This window comes from Mixophyes fleayi, chromosome 3, assembly GCF_038048845.1.
Source record: "Mixophyes fleayi isolate aMixFle1 chromosome 3, aMixFle1.hap1, whole genome shotgun sequence".
Lineage (NCBI taxonomy): Eukaryota > Metazoa > Chordata > Amphibia > Anura > Limnodynastidae > Mixophyes > Mixophyes fleayi.
The window spans coordinates 345,519,425-345,543,010 of NC_134404.1; the positions used below are offsets into that span (position 1 = coordinate 345,519,425).

General features: G+C 44.0%; 1 protein-coding gene across 1 annotated transcript; it reads left to right on the forward strand.

The window, feature by feature from the left end:
* The first annotated feature begins 465 nt into the window (after nucleotides 1-465).
* Nucleotides 466-21,592, forward strand: LOC142143271 (uncharacterized). Its single transcript, XM_075200983.1, has 3 exons — nucleotides 466-515; nucleotides 17,587-19,697; nucleotides 21,507-21,592. Exons 1-2 carry the CDS (start codon nucleotides 466-468, stop codon nucleotides 19,685-19,687), a joined length of 2,151 nt encoding a protein of 716 aa, XP_075057084.1. The 3' UTR covers nucleotides 19,688-19,697; nucleotides 21,507-21,592.
* The last annotated feature ends 1,994 nt before the right edge of the window (nucleotides 21,593-23,586 follow it).

The following is a 23,586-nucleotide window of genomic DNA, read 5'->3' on the forward strand; positions in this document are numbered from 1 at the left end:
CTCACTAATGTTTCTTATTCTGTTAGGATTGTAATTTAAGGTTTTAGAAAGTAGCTAAACAAATATAAAAACACATTAAAGTCACTTACAGGAGACACCTATAGGAGCATGGGAAAGTGATCATTTACTGTTAGTTTTATTATATTTATAGTGATGTCTAAATTAGATGCATTCTGGTCCAGGGCTGTTCCTGACAGGGATTTACCTGATACCCCCCCACCTCACGTGGTATCTCCCATCAATCATCTGCCCTCCATAAGTTGTACATGGATCTGTCCTGCTCCATTTTAAAATAATAGGGGAGAGAACGTCCATAGAGGTGCGTAGAAAAATGAGCAGACATAACTACAGCAATGGCTGACAACATGCGCAGCCGAACATTGGGGTGATGTCAGCAGCCACATAGAAACATCCAGCAAAATAAATTCTAATGGACGACAATGGAGTTTAGCCAAGTGAGTTGGGATGTGGGATGAACTTTTGCGGAAATATGGCAACGTGAGCGATACACAAAAGTGAGCTCCACTGAGCAGTGAAATAACACATGGGTGGGAATCATGTCAGGATGATTAGTCATACTTACCTACTTTCTTCAGCTCCCTTCCGGGAGCCAGCCAGTGGAGGGGGGCGTGAAGGGGCGGGGTGGCCGAAATCGCGTCATTTCGGCCCCGCCCCCTGTGACGTCATGACGCAAATTGCGTCATTTGACAGCGGGGGCGGGGCCAAACGCCGCGATTCACCGGGAATCGCGGCGTTTGGGATCTAATTCTGCCCACTTCACTAGGAAGTGGGGCACTTCCTAGTGAAGTGGGCAGAATTCGGGAGATTGTCACACTCGCCCGGGAGTCCGGGAGACTCTCACAAAATGCGGGAGTCTCCCGGACATTCCGGGAGAGTTGGCAAGTATGTGATTAGTAGGAGGAGAGCTGTAATATAACATGGTTATACATTATCTGAGGGGCAGAGGCTCACAACCACCACACTGCTAATAAGCAGGTTCTGTCTAATATGAAGGAGAGCATATGGGTGACGTCTGAACTCCCAGGGGGTCTGCTGTAAACATGGCGTAGTTGGGTCAAAATAATGTAAGATTTATATAGGCCCCTTCACGATCATATTGTGGCCCCACAGCCTGAGGTAATTATCACTATGATGGGAAATAGTCACAAACTTGTTCCCGCGCAATCCGCATTAACCCTAACAGTGACTGGCCAATCAGGAGCTGCCGCCCGAGATACTGCAGGCGCCCAATGGTTACAAGCTAGTCACGTGGTCGCAGCAGGCGCCCGCTCCTCACCTGAACCCCCCCGGAGTCACAGGGGGACCTTCTACCAGCTGCGACTGCCACGTCCTCCTAACGACTGCTGACGTCATCAAGGGGAGAACGGAGGGCGGTGATTGGCTGGAAAGGTCTAAGGCGTTGACACGTGATGCTGTGTATATAAATACTGAGGGGAGGGGGGGTTACCGTGATAGTCAGTCAGGGGGGAGTTGGGGGATTTCTAAATTCTTCCTCCTCGGAATGTGGGTGACGGATAAATACTACTAATATAATATATACACCTGCCATGTGTCCTTATTACCCTGCAAGTTAGATGCACGTTTGAACTTCCATTCATATTAATTGGGTTTTACAGGTTAATATTAAATAGGTGCAGTGACGGGCTGGGCTGGGGGTAAGGGGCACCGGCCCCCTGGTCTGGTCCCATAGTCGGCTCCCTTGGGCTGGGCCACCTGCATTTTGTTTATTTGAATAGGCTACAGCAGTGGATCCCAAACTTTCTCAGTTGGAGGCACCCTTAGGGTCTCCATAATTTTTTCAAGGCCCCCCTAAGCCAGAATATTTACCAAGAAGTCCCCCGCCTTGCTTACAAAGGGCACTGCCCGAGGCACCCCTGTGAAATCGCCACGGCACCCCAGGGAGCCACGGCACACAGTTTGGCTAAAATTTGCCAGTCCTGCCCTGAATAGGTGTGACACTTATTTAGACCATCAATAGTCTCAGTAATAAAGTGAAACAATACAGGTGAAAGCTCAGGGGCCACAGGAGAAGGCTCAGGGGGTCTGCAGGTGAAGGCTCGGGGGGCCGCAGGTGAAGGCTCGGGGGGGGCGCAGGTGATGGTTTGGGGGCCACGGGTGAAGGCTCGGGGGGGCGCAGGTGATGGTTTGGGGGCCGCAGGTGATGGTTTGGGGGCTGCAGATGAAGGCTCGGGGGGCGCAGGTGAAGGCTATTTTTCCTAAACTGCTTTAAAATACACGCTACTGACATTAATATTATTCAGCGTCAATCGTCATCTAACTTATAGATCGTGAACTATTCTATAGGCATACCAAAGGGTAGATGGACCTACGGGGTATATTTTTAGAGTGATACATTCTAGGAACACTTTATAAGCTTCCTTTTATATATTATTTGACCCCTTGAGAAAGTCTGCCATTGGAGGACGAAACGCGTTGGAATAAATCGTGTTGGTTTGCTTGCTGTTCCTGACTCGTGTGCAAGTGTGGGGTGCACTGGCCAGTATCACCTTACTGATTTCCATCTACATATGAGGAGAGGACAGATAAGCTGTTTTATATAGTACTTTATGTACAAGCATCTTATACTTCAGTTGCAGTGTGGGGCAACTAGCCTCGTGTTTTAATAAATTTTGTATGTATCAGTCACTTTGTCTAATGATATTATACTATTGTGGCCGTTTCTGAGTTTCAGCCATCTGCTGTGATCTTTTGGAGGATTCTCTGCCACCTTTACAGATCCTTGTACTTCAGTGGTCCACTACAACCGTCACTTAGAAGTAATACGTCAGCATATGATTCAAGCTTGCATTATTTGAACCTCTGGTATGGGAATGATACATTTGTGGAGTTTATATTGATTGTGTTTCACATTTAATGCACTATGTGTGGTGTCCCTTTTCTTTTGTATTTCTTTTGTTAGGTTGACACTTGCAGATAGGTGTTGAATAGTTTGGGAGCTGCCAACTCGTTTACTAAGTAAGTATAGTATATACCAAGTATAAATCTTTCATCTTTTTACACTTTGCACTTTGGAGCGCCTGTTTAGTTTAAACTTTATTGGGATTTTATATATTGTATACATATTTTATATATTTGTATTAATGTTTATAGTATTAATAGTTGTAAATTAATTTTATGAAATCTTTTTTTTTTTTTTTTAAAAAGCCTTCTTATGGGACTTTCTGTTGCACATATCCTGCACTGTGCCCTAGCTGTCCGCTTGTACCTGAGTACAGGTGTAGGGGCGTGCGAGTTACATATGATTTTTTTTAAATGCAAGTTGCGCTCACATTGTGTTTGAAGATGAATCGGACCCATTGTATTCAGGTAAGAAAGCTGCATTTGACCACTGCAACTAATTAGCTTTTTTCTGTGTAGTGCAAGTTACACAATGAAAGCTAATATCTATCTCTGTAGTGTATTAAACTGCTGATAACCATATGTTCGGAGATCATCCTATTTCACGTTCTTCACATTCCCTGAAAACTAATTTTTTCTATAACATGTATTTAACTCAATTATAAGATATTGTTGTAAGAAAATATTTTTCCAGACTATATTACATGACATAACGATCTCCTCATCATTTTATTACAACAACGGCGCCTTATGAGAGAGAGCATAAAAAGCACATAGAATTCCAGCCAAAAAATATCCGAAAAAAAGTGAGGAAGATCCACACTGTCCTCAATGAACAGACAACCACTGACGCGTTTCGTCCGCTCCTTACTGCTTTGAAGAAGTCTTATAAGGTAACATTGTTTGTAGTCATATCATATTATAGATTTGAACACAGTGTCTATTGTGAGTATTTATGACTCCTGTATGATTTTTACTATTAAGTCCTATATAGGTTTGGTTCTTATCTCATTAAGCGAATTATATGTATTTCTGATACATTTTTAGATGGGTGTGAGCTTATGTAAGACTCATTTCTTTATTCAGGTCTATCAGTCTCCTCCTAACTCCCTTGTCCTGGCTCTCTCCCCCAGTTAGCACCACCCTGTTTGTGTCTCCCCCTTTCCTTTAGGATGTAAGCTCTTAGGACCAGAACCCTCTTTCCTTGTGTGCTCCTTCTACTATTCCATAACCCCCTGTACCTCTTGGCTGCTTCCTAGCCCTGTTTTCTTAAGCTTCAGCCTACTTCTGGCTGATTTCTACCATTACTTTCACTCATTGTCCCAGATATAATTTGATTTACATTACCATGTTACCTGTGTGTGTATATATATATTTGTTCTTCATTTCTTGTTCTTTCTGTATCATGTTGTGTCATGGGTCACTGTTTTCTGTATATGTCATGTACGGCGCTGGGGACCCTTTGTGGCGCCTTATAAAGATAATATTAATGTATTGAGCTCCTGTGCATTTTTTTTCTTGATATGTGTATTTAAAGTTGTTTATGGTTTTGTATATTGGAGATGTACCAGATATATATAATATTTACTATTAAATTATTTTAGAGAATAAATTATTACTGGTAATACAGCAACTTCTTCTATATAAATTGTATGCACTTGTATCACTGGTGTTGGTCCCGTTCTGATGAATGCTCACAGCTATTTCACACAAGATAACATCACATCCAAAGATGAATCAGGCTCCGCGTTAGTAAATGTGCCCTAATGACTTGTTAGGTTGATCCAACATTAAATTAAATGATGCCCCCATAGTACTACAGATCTGCTCTTGAATTTTTTTCCATTAATATTTTATTCTGTAAACAAGTGTGTGACATTGTTAAACTAAATCAATACAATGACCATGGGGTAAATGTATTAATGTCCGGATTCTTCAACTCCGGCGTGTTCAGCGTCTTCGGCAATTAAATTTAAAGCGGCGCTGCATTGTAAAGGGAAACTTTACCGACCTTCCTGTTTGCTCGTGACCCTTGACTTCAGCTTGTGTATTGGATTCCCTGTCTGCTGCTGGCCCTCGACCCTTGCCTGGACTTCACTCCGCTTTCCCTGGGTTCTCCCTGGTTGGTACGCACTTCACAACCCTCTGCTAGTCTATGGCCAAGTCTGTCCCCACCACTAGGTTCTCCAGTGAACACCTGACTGGCAGAGCAGACTCCGGGTTGTGCTGTATCGGCTAAAGGGGTTCCTAACAGAAAGAAAGGTAATTTATATATCAGCCAGTCAGTTGTTATTAGAAGCACTAAAATACAGTATTTTTTACAGTAGTAGAAAGCATATAAGGGGAACCCGTTGCTTCCAAGCATACCCTTTCATATTTACATTTAACGTGGCTTCACTTGAATTTTTAAATACAAATCAAGTGCTAGCGGCATTAACTTGGAAAAGATTTTCTCTGCAGATGCCATTGTCACTGGAACGATTGATGTCCTGGTCACAATTCATGTTCTCAGGTCAAGTTCTTTTGCAGTTTGATATAGTGCTCCAGTAGCATTGCATTCCACCCTCCGATTACTCCATATTTTTACTTTTATATCCTACTGTCACATGTGAGGAAGGGTTTTACGTCTCTAGAAGTATGGCTTAGCTCATTCCGTTCCACAAACTGGGCTCAGAGTGAATTTGCCTACTAAGAGGAAGGGGTGTATTTGGCTTTACACCCCATAGACAGAGTTACCAGTCTTACAAAACCAAACTGACAGAGCTGCAATCCTTACAGACAGGGCTGCTAGTCTAGTCACTAAAGCTGCCAATCTATCAGGGAAAGCTGCAAGATTATTAGAGCTAACTGCCAGATAAATAGAGAAGTGCTAATCACAGAGGGATGTCTGCCATAGCCAGGATTAGAGTCATGTTTTAGGTAAACTTGGTGTTTAAACTTTCAGCAAGACTTCCAACAACTTTTGATTTGTAGAGTCATGAATGGAGGGAGCTGGTCAAAAAAAGGAAATAAAGAGATGTTAAAAAAACACGTGTTCCCTTGCCTGTAGAAGAGGTTATTACTTGAACTGAGGAGTTAATGGTACATGCGTCTGATGAATTGGGACATATTGTTATGGAAATCCTCTGCTATATAATCTACTTCATTGTAAGTGCATCTCTCACTCTACTAAATACCCCATTAAAACAATCACTTCATCTATTGAGAGCTTTTATTTCCTGTCTTGTCCAGCGGCCTCTACTCATGAATCACCCTGTGACTGTGCAATTACTGAGGTTTCATTACCCAGAATCCTCTCAGCTGGCGGTGCTGCAGGCTATATAACTACACATCAGTGTATAAACTCTACAGCATATTGGACATTTCCTCAATAATATTTAGATTTATATAACTTTTATAAGGGAGCGTTGTGATCAGTTTATCCTTTGTAGGGTTATTTTCTGGCAACATCTTGAGTTACACAGCCTTTTTCTGGCACAATGTTTTTGTCCTGTTAATTTGCGTTAAAGTTAGCATCTGTTAGATAATTATATATAGTCACAATATTGTCCATTTTTATTTTAATGTTAGAGGCAATTAACACTTTGAGGCAATTAAACCAAGCAAAGAAGAATTAAACAAATGACCTAGCCATGGAGGGGGTCCCTTTTATAGTGCTTGTCAGACACAGCTTGATGACCTCAGCAAATGTTCAGAACTTGTGTCCGGAAGTCTGCGCATACGCAGAACCAATGGTGCAGGTTACCAAGCAATGCAGACATTGACAAATCGCTTCTGTCGGAGACAACGAGCCACCTGACCGAAGACCTATATAGGGGACAAGCCGTGAATATTAGCTGTGCTCGGAAGGTGCGACATGTCTGATGTGAGAAGGGACATGTCGCCACTGATATCTGCGTGGTCCATGACAGTTTTCCTTTCTTCCATAAGTGACTTCCAGGTGCTCCAGGCTTGGTGGGATGTTGAAGGATAAAGAGATTGCACTAACTTGGGGCCATGTACATTTTTCGCTGGTTCCCATGAACGTTCTTCCAAGCTGTAACCTTTCCATTTGATAAGGAATTGTATTTGACCATAAAAAATGGGAGAGTTTAAAAATGTTTGTACTATATATTCATTGTGTGGAAGACCCTTTACAGGTGGCAGAGCAGATGTTTGGTAAACAGGATGTTGCAGGTTTTATTTGTGAGATATAAAAAAACCTGGATGAAATCTACTCGTCGTAACAGGTAACTGGAGTTTGACAATAGAAAAAGAAGGTCTGGCCAAGATGACGAAAGGTCCAATGTACTGGTCAGCTATCATGTGTGACAGTTGTCCCAGGTTCAATTTATTGCTGGAACGCCATATCTTGTGTCCTCGAGAGGAGTGGAGCAGGTCACCTTCGCTGGTCTGCAGGAAACTTATATATTCTCTGTGTTTGATTAATGTTGTAGGATAATCTTTTCCATAAGATGTTTCATTTTTTGTGAAAATCTTTAAACACTCTCTAGAGTCAGCCGGTGGGTGAAGTTGTGGGTGATATCTACAGTTTACAAAGATAGGACTTACTTGAGTTGTGAGAGACAATTTGTCCGCTCTGGTTATTGAACTGTGTTTGCATTATAAAGCTTATAATTCTATGTGTTCATTTTTAATTTATAATCAATTTAGCCGTCATGATATTCTCCTGACTCCGAAGCTTCCAGACAACCATAGGATCCCCCGCGTTTCTTCCAACAGACAATAGGGAGGAGAGTGTTACTTCTCCACTCTTTCATCAGCAACTACATAACTGTTAATAACCTCTTTGGAGATAGCTGTTAAACAAAGGAAAACGTATGGTGAATGTGTAGATTGAAATGTCACCAAGCAATGGTGGGTAAAACAGTGAACAGATCTATTAACATTAGAGTGTATTCAGGTATTGGACAGCTCTTAGCTAAACACTGTGGATATTTCACAGCTAAGGTACTTGGTGCCCGCATTACACACATACAACCACAAGATGGCAATATCGTGCTGATTATTACAGCAACCAGTGCAAGACAAACATTTCTGCAGAGACCATAGGAAAATAGTTTAGCTGCAGTCCAAGGGGTAAATGTATGAAGCTCCGGGTTTTTCAACACCCGCGAGTTCGGTGTCTTCAGCGCTTAAATTTAAAGCGGAGCTGCCTTGTAAAGGGGAACTTCCCTTTACAACTGGTTTCCATGAAATACATTTATTAGGATGTCATTAATATCTGTTGTATATAAAATACATTGTTACAGTTGCTCCTGATTGTAGACACCTGTTCTAGCTGTATACACAGCCGTCATCACTAGTAATCAGCACATAGACCTGACCTGTAGCTGCTGCCAGTGATACGGCTAAAATACAAGTAACAGATGCTCGGAGCTTGGATCAGACGCTGCTGCGTGCACTTGAGATTAGCGCACCCTTACTGTACACTGACTACGATCAAACGCCCCGTTCCCTCCCTGAAATCGTAGGCTGTAGTAAGTGTTCTTTGTGTTCAAAGATGAATTGAACGCGGCTGCGTTCTGTGGTGCGTGGTCCGGTTCTGGGAAAATACGCCACAGAACGCAGCTCAGACGCAGAGTGACTTTGCAGATGATACACACAAAATTGCCGTTTACATTCCTTTATGAATCGGGACGATATCTGTTTCTTCCCAGACTGCCCCCTGGAAGCCCCCATATTAAGGACAGTATCAGATATTCTATGAGTTGCTCAGTCAGGGTAAGATGGAAGTGATTGGGGACTCAGATGTACTCAGCACTGGACAGTTCCTGAAATATAATGGTAATATTACTGTGCATCAGATGTACTCAGCACTGGACAGTTCCTGAAATATAATGGTAATATTACTGTGCATCAGATGTACTCAGCACTGGACAGTTCCTGAAATATAATGGTAATATTACTGTGTATCAGATGTACTCAGCACTGATCCTGAAATATAATGGTAATATTACTGTGTAACAGATGTACTCAGCACTGATCCTGAAATATAATGATAATATTACTGTGTATCAGATGTACTCAGAACTGGACAGTTCCTGAAATATAATGGAAATATTACTGTGCATCAGATGTACTCAGCACTGATTGGATCTTCCATTCTGCCATTATACTATCTGATGCAGCATTAGGTGATTACCAACTACAAAATGGCTCTTTATGTTCAAGGACACTTTTCTATCATTGTTGTTCTCTCCCAGTGTTTTCTGAATGCACTTTACGTTTGCACCATTTAGAGGAATAGGTTCTCTATATAAGGAACTTTGGAAGGATCCTTCAGCCATCTTCACTATATTTACAGAGTATCTCTAAAGGTACCCAGTCGGGTGAAATGCGTAGGCATGTTTATTATATACTGTTTGGATATTTCACACAGTGGCTACATGATACTATATCCGGCCCGTTTTTTTTTCATATTAGTCAGCTGATTTAGCCGATGAACCATTTCCATCTCTATGCGCATGCGCGGATTTCGGGCAGCACTCGGGAGTTTGATTCATTTGTACTACGATATCTCCACACTGAGGAGACTGTACACTTTACGGACATTATTTGAACGTTGCTCAGGATCAACCACAGGGGGCATTTGGACTTTTTGGACCCCTTGTAACTATGAGTTTATGCCATCTCAGGTTTATGTATTTTTGGACACTATTCTATGAAATAGCGTTGCTCACTTTTATTGTGGACTTATTTGTTTTTCAGCTCTGAAGATGTTTTGGGATTTTTATACATAGCTATGTATTTTCAATGAACATTTTTTCTTTGTGGCTGCATTATACACTTATATTGGGGAAGTGCGGAGATTCCATTTTCAAGTCAAGTATCTTCATCTTATCCACTCATTGTGCTGATTTCCTTACACCGACCTTGTTACATTCTCACAGGAATTCTTCCAAGGGGGCTGGTGGTTTATCTCCTGTCTGCCATATCCAAGGTCCTGGACACAGCTTCTTGCAAACAACAAAATAATAATGTATAATTTCTACAAACTGGGACAAAATGTCTGACAGGTAACAAGATGGCGTTAGCTCAGCAAAATCACATTTCTCAATATACATTCAGGGCTCAGGTGGACGTTATATTTAAAAATGTAAAGTTTTGGGCTTACAAAAATTTTTGTCTTCCACAAATAATCCATTTTGAGGGCCTATAAGTTGTTGTGGTAACTTGTAGATTAAGGTGGAAACTGAGAAACACGTCCTATATTATACAGTAACCAGGGCTGCCAACAGAAACATCTATCAATGGTGTGGGTGGAGCATCTATCAGTGGTGTGGGCGGGGCATCTATCAGGGGTGTGGGTGGAGCATCCATCAGTACTGTGGGTGGAGCATCCATCAGTGGTGTGGGGCGGGGCATCTATTAGTGTGGGAGGGGCATCTACCAGTGGTGTGGGCGGGACATCTATCAGTGATGTGGGTGGAGCATCCATCGGTAGTGTGGGTGGAGCATCTATCGGTGGTGTGGGCGGGGGCATCTATCAGTAGTGTGGGTGGAGCATCCATCATTACTGTGGGTGGAGCATCCATCAGTGGTGTGGGCGGAGCATCTATCAGTAGTGTTGGTGGAGCATCTATCAGTGGTGTGGGCGGGGCATCTATCAGTGGTGTGGGTGGAGCATCCATCGGTAGTATGGGTGGGGCATCTATCAGTGGTGTGGGTGGAGCATCCATCAGTAGTGTGGGTGGAGCATATATCAGTGGTGCGGGCGGGGCATCTACCAGTGGTGTGGGCGAGGCATCTATCAGTGTTGTGGGTGGGAGCATCTATCAGTAGTGTGGGTGGAGCATCTATCAGTAGTGTGGGTGGAGTCAGTGTAATGCAGTCTGAGATAAGCTGCAATGGGTGGAGCATCTATCAGTAGTGTGGGTGGAGTCAGTGTAATGCAGTCTGAGATAGCTGCAATGGGTGGAGCATCTATCAGTAGTGTGGGTGGAGCATCTATCAGTGGTGTGGGTGGAGCATCTATCAGTAGTGTGGGTGGAGCATCTAATATCCTTTTTAATCATTTATTATATCTCTCATATATCATGAATTATCTACTTGGTCAAAAGGTATAAAATTAATTATTTTGCTAATCTAATGACATTGATCCCTGTGATCATAAACTGTGGTATATATAAACTTCATTGTGTTAGATAAAAGTGATATGTATATTTTTAATTTAATATTAATATATTTATTGCAAATTAATTGATCGACATATTGTCAATAATATATCATCATCTATTTATTTGTATAACGCAACTAGTTCCGCAGCGCTGTACAGAGAGCTCACTCACATCAGTCCCTGCCCCATTGGAGCTTACAGTCTGAATCCTTTAACACACAAACAGACTGAGAGACAATAAGGGCAATTTTTTAATAGCAGCCAATAACCTACCAGTATGTTTTTGGAGTGTAGGAGGAAACCCGAGCACCCGGAGGAAACCCAGGCAAACACAGGGAGAACATACAAACTCCACACAGATAAGGCCATGGTTGGGAATCGAACTAATGACCCCAGTGCTGTGAGGCAGAAGTGCTAACCACTGAGTCTTAGTGAAAAAAACAACTTATTATAATGGATAAAATCTCTACTGAAAACCTATGAAACAAAATTCAAGTTGATATTATAAAATAATAATAATAATCATATTCCAATATATTACAACACATAGAGACACACTGCACCATAATCACAGAGCTTTCCTCTAATCCTCAACAGCATCTCAGCTATAAACACTTACCTACACCACACTATACTAACTGAGAGCCAACCGAACACATCTGTAATACCCCGTGTGGTGTTATTTACAGTAATACGTTGAAGTTGCACCTTACCAGTGTTAGATAGTTCTCTTTCTGGTTTCACTTCAGATCTTCTGTGCACCAGAGAGGTAAAGAGATTTATCCACAGAGATTTACAATGACACAAGTGTATTCTGAACTAATTTCCTTTTATTAATAAGAATTACTCTGATATTTATAGTAGAAGCGCACAATTACTTTTAAACAATATCTTATCAACTTTGAAACTATTTACAATTGACAATCCTTTAACTTCGCCATAATAATAACACTGATATCTTATTGGAATTCTATGTCTATGGACGTCTCTGCTAGAATAAATTATTAATCTTCATATATATATATATATTACTGCACATTAATACATAACTTAACACGATAAAGAGATGAATTTCTCAATACAACTTTAAGACCTACATCAAGTATTTCAATAACTATTTGTAGAAGTGCTGCACGTGGTTGGGGCCATAAATTTCTTTATTTATCCCGTTGGACCTTATAAATAGTCACTTTATTAAGTGGTTGTCGACCTTCACAAGAAGATTTTGGTAAAACACTATTTCTGTAGTTTTCCCTAAGAAACTGATTCTTTATAGCAGTAGAAGTATATAGGATCAGTATATAGTATATAGGGATCAGTAGATAGGGATCAGTATATAGGGATCAGTATATAGTATATAGGGATCATTAAGATGTGTCTAAGTAACTGCTGATGTTCTCAGTGTCAGTGATGTACTGGGGGAGTTATACTGATCTGTGTCTGCTGAACTGTTATTGTACAACTCCAACTTGTCTCTGTCCTCTCACACTGTCCTCAGTACATAGCTCAGTCTCTGTTGTGTATTCACAGATCTCTCTACTGCTTAGTAATGTCCAGCACTTTCCTTTGTACTCACCCTCTTGTGTTCACTTCTTCTCTTCTTACACTTTCTGCACTTTTATATAGTATATCACTGTGTCCCATTGTCATTCTGTCCCTATCTTTTCTCTCCCAGTTTATCCAGACACAGGGATCTCTCTCACTGGTCCTGAGTATCACACTCCTCTCTCCCTGTCACCCCCGGCAACCACCAACCACTCCCACTGTCACCCCAGCAACTACCAACCACTACCCACTGTCACGCCCGGCAACACCAACCACTCCCACTGTCACCCCCGGCAACCACCAACCACTCCCCACTGTCACCCCCAGCAACCACCAACCACTCCCCACTGTCACCCTCGGCAACCACCAACCACTCCCACTGTCACCCCCGGCAACCACCAACCACTCCCCACTGTCACCCCCAGCAACCACCAACCACTCCCCACTGTCACCCCGGCAACCACCAACCACTCCCCACTGTCACCCTCGGCAACCACCAAACACGTCCCCACTGTCACTTCTCCTTCCGAGAATTTATTTATTTATTATTATTTTTTTAAAATCTTTATGAACACATAACAATTAATAAATTAAATTAACAAATTAAAATCATATAGATACACCCCCAGAGTACTCAGGTTTTTGGGGTATCACACATCATCCATTTTACACACGTTGAACATTACTACAGAGCTATAACCATGGCTATGAGGACATTACCCAGAATCCCCCACTGCAGCGGGAGCTCTGTATACTGTGTGATTATGATGTCATTACCCATCATCCCCCTTCTGATGCAGAAGCCCCTGTATACTGTGTGATTATGATGTCATTACCCACCTATGTCATAATCCCCAGCTGCAGCAGTAACTCTATATAAAGTGTGTTTATAACATCATTCAGTCACTAGTCTCCACTGACTGGAAAACCAAGCCATAATGGTACTGCCTTCCAACACCACTCCTCCTGTCCCCCTACCACGACCCCGTCCCCCTGCTCACCCTCTCTACCGCCTCTGCCCTCCTCCTGTTCACCCCCTGCCTCCCCCCTCCTAATCACCCCCTGCACAAAAACCTCCCTCTTCCGCCTTACCCCCTTCACCCCCTGCACCCCCCTCTTCCTCACCCCCATTTACCACCGCCCCCCTCCTCCCCTGTACCCCCCCACCGCTCCCCTCCCCTGTACATGCCTCCTCCCCTCTATCTCCCTCCTCCCCTGTACCTCCCTCCTTCCAAGTACCTCCTCTTCCCCCTCTCCCGCGCCTCCCCGCCCACTCCCGTGTATCCCCCTCCTCCATTGTATCCCCCCTCCTCCTCCTATCCCACGTCGCCGTCAGCCCCCTCCTCTTCCTCCTCGCCCCATGCCTAAATACCCCCCTCCTCCTCTTCCTCCTCACCACCTATGTAACCTCCCCCCCTCCCCTTCCTCCTCGCCCTCCTGTGTCTGTCTAATCTGTCTGTCTAATTGTCTTAACGAAGACGAGAAGCCCGACAGACTTCAGACCTATATGAAAATTCCGATTGCAGGAGAAATCTAATGTTTATATTCATTCGTTTTTTTTCCTGCAATCAGAATTTTCATGTAGGTCTGAAGCCTGTCGGGCTTCTCGTCTTTATTAAGACGTACCCAACCCCCCACAGTCCCCTCCTCCTCATCCCCAGCACCCTCTGTGTTCACACCTCTCCCCCTCACACCCTCTTCTCCCCCTCACTCCCTCCCTCCTCACACCCTCACACCTTCCTCCTCTCCCCCTCACTCCCTCACTCCTCTCCCCCTCACACCTTCCTCCTCTCCCCCTCACTCCCTCCTCTTCTCCCCATCACTCCCTCCTCCTCTCACCTCTCACACCCTCCTCCTCTCCCTCTCACACACTCCTCCTCTCCCCCTCACACACTCCTCCTCTCCCCCTCACACCCTCCTTCTCTCCCTCTCACTCCCTTCTCCTCTCCCCCACACCACCCTCCTCCTCTCCCCCTCACACCCTCCTCCTCTCCCTCTCACTCCCTCCTTCTCTCCCTCTCACTCCCTTCTCCTCTCCCCCACACACCCTCCTCCTCTCCCCCTTTACACCCTCCTCTCCCCCTCACTCCCTCCTCCTCCTCCTCCTAGTCCCCGGGCCCACAGGCCCCTCCTCTTCACCCCAACACCCCCTCAAATGGAGTAAGATCCCTGAACAACTGTGATCTTGGTAAGTATTGTAGATAACAGATTTGTGAAAATTCAAAACAGTGGATTGTGATATACTGTACTTTTACGACAAAGGGGCAAATTTATCAAGCTGTGGGTTTGAAAAAGTGTAGATGTTGCCTATAGCAACCCAATCAGATTCTAGTTATCATTTATTTAGTAGCAATCTACAGAATGACAGCTAGAATCTGATTCCCTTTGAAAGTCTGAAAAGAGGGTGGGAAAACTCTATTTACATTGCGAGGAATCGGAGGTGGGGATATAAGTCCCAGATATTTTATCTTTTTTGTTCGCCAATTGCATTTGTAGTATTGCGGATACTTCCTCTGTATGCAGGATATGCTAGGAGGAGGCTTTTTTTAAATTTCCTGGTGACAGTAAAACTAATAGGACTACATGATTATTTTACTTTAAAGGAAATGTCCCACGTTTTGCGACACCTCCTCTCAGAGGTCCTTCACCTGGTCCCTCAGACTTTCCCTGAAGGATCCCAGCCATGAAAGACCATTTACAGCGCTGGGGTTGAGTGTAGTGAAGGGTGACACCGGATTGGACGGCTGTTACACATTTTGGTGCCACCTTCACTACACATCGTCCAACCACACTTGTTTGAAAGTTACTCCATGTCCAAAGTAATAAAGTCTCAATGATTTCTTACTGTAATATGAGATTAGTGGTTCGGCTAATAGAGGAGGGATCCCAATCTAAGTGCTACATGTCAGGATAGGCAGGAATGTTGGGGTATCTAAAGTAGATGGAATGTGAAGGATTATCTTTTAGAACATTTATATTTGTTATTGAACAGTGACAATCAGGGTTATGGGTGTGAATAGCCATGTGAGGAAGACTTATCAGAAGTGGTGAATGTGCATTTGATTAGGGCTCCAGCCCCTTATTATGTTTAATCTACAACTCTTGCTCATCCAGTATATTTTATTGGATAGCGATTGACCAACCTGTAGCCAAGTCAGATGATAGGAGTGGGGAGGCAGTGAGCTGTCCACTGGTGTGTTAGTGAGGACAAGGCTCCTAGTGACAAGGGCAGTGTTATAATGTGGGAGGGAGAATAGAGCAAGCAGGTCGCTACAGTCATATCATAGAAGGTGCAAGGTCACAACAACACAGAATAGTCATTTAAGTATCTTATCAAATTTCTGTGTGAAGATTGTGGTTGCAAACGTCTATTGAAAAAAGTTAATGTATCCAACTTGTTTCTGTCTAAAGCTGGGTACACACTACAGAAATTTCGACCAACTGTTTATGCCGAGCGATTTTACATGCGATCGATGGTCCGATCGCTCGGTCCATGGACTGCATACACAACTAGCCTTGTTTAGGACGATAAAGGGAAGAGCGGACGTCCCTTTAGCGACTTTTTACAGCTATGTTGTCGTGAGCAGTGACTGTAATTTCGTACTCACTGTTGTGGATCGGTCGGAAGTTTATACACACTGCACAGCGGAAACAAGATTGGAACGAAAATATACGACCAACCAAATGAGGCGATAATCGTCCATTTGGGCAGACTTTCGACCATCGTGTCACTGCACACACTGACCCCACTTTTGAACGAGCGGTCGTATGTCGGCTGTTTGAGACGATTATTGGACGAAAACAGTGTAGTGTGTACCCAGCTTAATTCAGATGTAATATAGAAGAAATATGTATGGCTGCAGAATACTTCAGGCTAGAAACAGTTTGCGCTGACATGCAGAAGTAAAAATGGACTCTGTTATAGTGGGAAAAACCTGTGTCACAGATGCGCCTCTTGCAGAGGGTTGTCGAGACACAAATGAACAGTCTCCTTTTTCTGCATCTTGAAGGTACAGGTCTTGCAAACAAAACAGAAGCTATATGTTCAGCCCAAAAAGTTGTACATTTAAAAGCTCCTAGGAGCAAAAAATGGAAAAGGACATTGCAGCTAAGAAATTAGTGATCAAAACTATATTTCTTCAAAATGGCAATAAAATGTTATATTATAGTGATATATTATAGCCACTGGGCGGCTCTGCTCGTTTGCTATTCCATTTAATCTCAACCAATGATGTGGCAATGCACAGTGCAGATAGGGAGGGATATAACATTACCTATGCATAATAGTTTACTCCCCCTTATCTTACATATTTATAGATACAATATGAAAATAATATCTGCTTTGCACACTGCTGCGGCCAGCCTACACCTTCTATATATAACATGCTGGTGCTGTTACCCGCTAACGTTCTCCAACACCATTTATTGTCCCTGAGCCGCATCCTTGGGGTATCGGTTTTTGGTGATTCTAAGATGTAACCAGGGAACCATTCAAAATGTTTTTGTTAATGGATTTTTTTGAATTATTACACAGTATTCCAGCTTTACTGGATGTTTCTGTTGTTTAATTTGTCAGGAGAAAAGCCAAACCGGTGCAAACTGTGCGATAAGGTTTTGCTCAGAAATGCCAGTTGGTCTTTCATAGTGTAATGGATCATGGAGAGGAGAAACCATATACATGTGATGTGTGTGATCTACAGTTTGCAACCTCCAGTAATTTATAAATTCATAGAGGGTCAGTAAATTACCCCAGGAGACGTTTGTTAAAAAATAAAAACGTGTTGTTTTTTTTCTTCCATTTTACAGGATTCTCCACTTAAAACATATTGTATCATAACGTAATACATGTGGGGCTGTCGTCTGTGTGTATTCTTGTTTGTTGTCCTCTCTCTGGGATTCTGATGTTGGGAGGAACAGTCTTTGTTACTTGGTGTATACAGTGTGTCTTCCCTTGTGCTTGAAGCTGACAAGAAGTTATACTACATGTGTGTAAATTGAGGAACTTCTTTAATGCTAAGTAATGCTTTGCTCCTTTCTTTCAGAAGGCACACAGGAGAGAAGCCGTATGTCTGTGACAGATGTAGTCAGAGGTTTGCACAGACCAGCACCCTGACGTACCCCATCCGCCGGCACACAGGAGAGAAGCCGTATGTCTGTGACAGATGTAGTCAGAGGTTTGCACAGACCAGCACCCTGACGTGCCACGTCCGCCGGCACACAGGAGAGAAGCCGTATGTCTGTGACAGATGTAGTCAGAGGTTTGCACAGACCAGCACCCTGACGTACCCCATCCGCCGGCACACAGGAGAGAGGCCGTATATCTGTGACAGATGTAGTCAGAGGTTTGCACAGACCAGCACCCTGACGTACCCCATCCGCCGGCACACAGGAGAGAGGCCGTATGTCTGTGACAGATGTGGTCAGAGGTTTGCACAGGCCAGCACCCTGACGTACCACGTCCACCGGCACACAGGAGAGAAGCCGTATATCTGTGACAGATGTAGTCAGAGGTTTGCACAGACCAGCACCCTGACGTACCCCATCCGCCGGCACACAGGAGAGAAGCCGTATGTCTGTGACAGATGTAGTCAGAGGTTGGCACAGACCAGCACCCTGACGTACCCCATCCGCCGGCACACAGGAGAGAAGCCGTATGTCTGTGACAGATGTAGTCAGAGGTTTGCACAGGCCAGCACCCTGACGTACCACGTCCACCGGCACACAGGAGAGAAGTCGTATGTCTGTGACAGATGTGGTCAGAGGTTGGCACAGACCAGCACCCTGACGTACCCCATCCGCTGGCACACAGGAGAGAAGCCGTATGTCTGTGACAGATGTAGTCAGAGGTTTGCACAGGCCAGCACCCTGATGTACCACGTCCACCGGCACACAGGAGAGAAGCCGTATATCTGTGACAGATGTAGTCAGAGGTTTGCACAGGCCAGCACCCTGACGTACCACGTCCACCGGCACACAGGAGAGAAGCCGTATGTCTGTGACAGATGTAGTCAGAGGTTTGCACAGACCAGCACCCTGACGTACCACGTCCGCCGGCACACAGGAGAGAAGCCGTATGTCTGTGACAGATGTGGTCAGAGGTTTGCACAGACCAGCACCCTGACGTACCACGTCCGCCGGCACACAGGAGAGAAGCCGTATGTCTGTGACAGATGTAGTCAGAGGTTTGCACAGGCCAGCACCCTGACGTACCACGTCCACCGGCACACAGGAGAGAAGCCGTATGTCTGTGACAGATGTAGCCAGAGGTTTGCACAGAACAGCACCCTGACGTACCACGTCCACCGGCACACAGGAATGAAGCCGTATGTCTGTGACACCTGTGGTCAGAGGTTTGCACAGACCAGCACCCTGACGTACCACGTCCACCGGCACACAGGAGAGAAGCCGTATGTCTGTAACAGATGTGGTCAGAGGTTGGCACAGACCAGCACCCTGATGTACCACGTCCGCCGGCACACAGGAGAGAAGCCGTATGTCTGTGACAGATGTGGTCAGAGGTTGGCACAGACCAGCACCCTGACGTACCACGTCCGCCGGCACACAGGAGAGAAGCCGTATGTCTGTGACACCTGTGGTCAGAGGTTTGCACAGACCAGCACCCTGACGTACCACGTCCGCCGGCACACAGGAGAGAAGCCGTATGTCTGTGACAGATGTAGTCAGAGGTTTGCACAGACCAGCACCCTGACGTACCACGTCCACCGGCACACAGGAGAGAGGCCGTATGTCTGTGACAGATGTGGTCAGAGGTTTGCACAGGCCAGCACCCTGACGTACCACGTCCACCGGCACACAGGAGATAAGCTGTATGTCTGTGACAGATGTGGTCAGAGGTTTGCACAGACCAGCACCCTGACGTACCACGTCCGCCGGCACACAGGAGAGAAGCCGTATGTCTGTAACAGATGTGGTCAGAGGTTGGCACAGACCAGCACCCTGACGTACCACGTCCGCCGGCACACAGGAGAGAAGCCGTATGTCTGTGACAGATGTGGTCAGAGGTTTGCCCAGGCCAGCACCCTGACGTACCACGTCCACCGGCACACAGGAGAGAAGCCGTATGTCTGTGACACCTGTGGGAAAGTGTTTGCTGTCTCCAGTTCTCTAATTACTCATGCATGAAAGCATACAGGTAACAGAAACGATATGGGCCACAATGCTTACTGATCTTAGTATGCACAGGGTGGGGGGGGGGGACACTCCTTAGCAGAACCATTACCAGCACTGAACTATCCATTGCTCTTGCTCCTCTCTGTGGGTCAGCGCAGACTTCTTCTGGGTTGGATAACTACATATTATAAGTAGAACATACTTTTATAATGAATGACATTTTTAGTTAAAAGTAAAGGTGGAACTTTTTTATGAAAATCCTGCACCTGTCCCTGATTAGGAATCTGTCTGATAGAATAACCACAAAGTTATAACTATCCACTGCCTGGGTGGATCATCCTTTTGCATTACTTTGGTAGCCAGGGAAACTAACCAGCTGGCAACTATGGCCAGGAACAGCCCCCTCTGCCTCATACCTCCAAGCCTGCATTGATTGACAGTCCCGGTGCTATTGCAGGTTACAGTGCTCTGTAACTGTCAGCTTTACGTCTTATTTGTAAACAGGGCATTGGTTGTTACTAAAGACTACTTCTGTGAAATAAATACAGCTCCGATCCTCCAGCAAACAGTTGTTTCTGCTCTCCCTGTTGTCAGATGACTTGGTCCAGCCATCCCTATTAGGTAGTGTGAAGTCCCCCACTGAAATGCTACATGGGGCTCACCACCTAAATAGAGAGGGCTGTACCAAACTTGACAACACATATTAATTGTTACCAGGAGTATAAAACCATAATTGTTGTTTAGGAACATATCTTAAACTGTTTAATCTTCTGTTGTATTGAGGAAATACTTAGAGCTTTGCACTACATTCTATCCTGTTACATCATGGGGCAAACTAGGGATCATTGCCCCATATGGGACTTTTCAGAAAGAGCTCCAACGACTCTTATACTAAGGCCAGGAGCAGGCGTGTTCACAGTAATGTATCTCCTGTTCCCTGTAATGCTGGGTAACCTATAGTAGTATGTAAGTAGTATCCTAGTGTTCTACAGGCAAGGAAGGGTGTGAAGGGCACCAGTCTAGAAGCCACTGGACCTGCACATACCCCACACGCTGACATTACAAATCGTAGCAGTGGGTCAATTTCTTTCATTGTTACTACGTCCAGTCCCCATTCCATTGTGTCTTAGAACTATAGCTGACATCTGGCATATTGATACATCAGTCAGGCTCTATGATCCACTAGATGTGAGTGACATTTCTTAAATCTTTATTATATTCAGTAAGTAAAAAAAACTGTTCACAAGCAGGGAAAGAACCCATCACTATCTTACAATTTATTACTTTTCTTTTTTTTTTTTTTTAAAAAAAAAAATTCACTTTTTTTTTTATACAGTTTTTTTTGAACATTCTGATCTTTAAGTGGTAAATCTGCCTACAGCTAATGTTTGGGAGCACCCCTTCTTATCACCAGGAATAGCAGAATAGTACACGATTAGTATAATACCTAATTAATTATTTGGTAGACTACTGCTTACAAAGAAAAATCCTATTCTTGTGCGGCTAAAACCAATGTTACAGTTTTTAACATCGCTATGTCTATACAGAGCAGGTTCTGCACAAACTGACCAACCTCGCTATTAATTATAATAATCCACTGGTGGATGTCAATGCCATTATACATCTCAGGCTGGTGTTTGGAGGTTCTTGAGCGTTCAGTTGATGTACTGTTTGTGTAGCATATGCTGTACTTGTGCTAAGGGGAGAAAATGAAAGGTTGTTGGAGGTGGAGAGATGGAGTACAGGGAGCTGTGATTTCAGTGGACATGTAATTTGGATTCACATAATAAAGTACAGTAAGATACAAAAGTTTTCTCACAATGTATTGCAGGAAGTGAAGAGACAGATGAAACAGAAGCAGCTGATTGTGCACATAAGGAGGAGGACACAGAGAAGAACGGTCCAGTACCAGATAACCTTGATCTGAAGCCATCAGAGCTGTTCTTACCTCTCACTCTTCACATTGGTCCTGAAGACCATCAGATGATGTTGCCAGTGACAGATAATCAGTGTTTATCTTCTGAGACCTTACTAAGGACATCCACAAACAGCTACTCAGAGCCACAGTCCATATTTCTACAGCAGATGTACTGACCAAGGACGATGACGGCAGCAATGACAAACTGAATCCCTGTAGGGTAAGAAGAAGATGGAGTTTTAAAGCTGCAATTTCTCCTTTGATCTGTGATGTAGAAGGAAGATTTGCCCTAATATTTTTACTTGCAAGATTTTACCAGCATCTTTTGGCCGTATGCTGAGGTTATTTATTAGTGAATGAATAATTGATTGCAGTAATGTGTTATTGTTATTAAATCTGTGTTTTGGAATCATACTGATGGCATCGGACAGTCTTTATTGGTAACAATAGTTACAGACATAACACTACCATATTAGTTGTGGGTGCAGTTGTTACAGGCCCCATGGCTGGGTGAGAGGTCCACCTTCTCTGTCAAAGCCCCGTACAGCAATAGTGGGGCTACAAACAATTTCTCGCCCTCTACGTCAGCGTTTCTCAACCTGTGGGTCGCGACCCCTTTGGGGGTCCAACGACCGTTTCACAGGGGTCGCCTAAGACCATCGGAAAACACATATTTACGATGGTCTTAGGAACCGAGACACCGTTCCTCTATCCGTTCCCAGGCGGGTCCGCCCACATGCAGATACGCCCATATACGAGTACCCGGCGTGATGACATCATCGCGCCAACCCCATCACATGCACCCCGTAGAAATACAGGTGTATGGGCCATAATGCACTCTCAGCCTTGCTTGGTATGTCTGATACACCCACTAGTGTCCTCTTGCAGCCTCTTCATTCAACCCTTGGGCTATAACATCCTCTCTGGTGTCCTCTCTGCCTCTCTGGGTCACATTAAATAAAGCTCCCCAGCATCTTTCAGGGACCCTCTCCATAGGATCTCTTACATGCTCTCCCCTCTCTAGACATGGAGGTCCTGATTCATTACGGATTTATTAAGGAAAGCAAAGCAAAAAATATGAGTAACTTTGCACCTTGGCAAAAACATGTTGCATTTGAGGGGGAGGTAAATTTAAAATGTGATAGCAGATTTATAGCTGGGGTAGGGCAGGTCCTAGATCAACTTTAGATTTCATTGTACAAATCAAGCTATCAAGTATTTGTGTGTTACATGAAAAATTAAAAGTATTTATCTTATATGCAAAATAATATACTAATTTGCACCCCTTGCATTGTAACATGGTTTTGTCCAGAGAAAACTTACTTATTTTTTGACTTACTTTCCTTAATGAATCAGGCCCAGAGACTCTTCATGGCAGATTTTCAATGCTGCCACTATTAACTGGCTCCACGCTGTTTTGGCAGTGATCCCCATCTTTATTGGGGTCCCTCCTTTTTTCTCTCAAGGGCTCTTCTTTATCATTAACGGGACTCCTTCCCCTTCTTGTGGATCTCTGAACTTCAGGATTCCTTACCCTCTTTATATGCAGCCACGCTCTGAGGTCATTTCTCCCTGAAATTGGTCCCATTTCACTCACACTCTCTGAGTTATGATGTACTTTGGCCCCCCGTGGCAGCAGGTCATGGACCAGCTCCCAAGTATGCCAAGGAGATTTCGGGACCTCCTACCCTCTGTCCCGGTCCCTGGCTGTCACACTCTCACCAAACACTTGTCCTCAGCTCATACCAGCCTTATGTTGCTAAGCCACCATGTATACACACACACACACACAAATATTATGTTATAATAATAATGTTATAATATATATATATATATATATTAATTAAACATGTCACAAGATAGTATTGAATCTGAAATTTGCTGTAATGATAACTTAAAATTTGTCATATTAATATACTTAATATACGCCAATTAGACCTTTATAATAATAAACTACAAACCCAAACATTGGATGCTGTCCTGTCTTAAGCCA

What these genes read in the sequence shown, in the direction of transcription:
- LOC142143271 (XM_075200983.1), top strand. Translation starts at nt 466, where the DNA reads ATGTGGGATGAACTTTTGCGGAAATATGGCAACGTGAGCGATACACAA. An exon ending in AACGTGAGCGATACACAAAA is followed by an intron (nt 516 to 17,586) that starts GTGAGCTCCACT and finishes CCTTTCTTTCAG; the next exon opens with AAGGCACACAGGAGAGAAGC.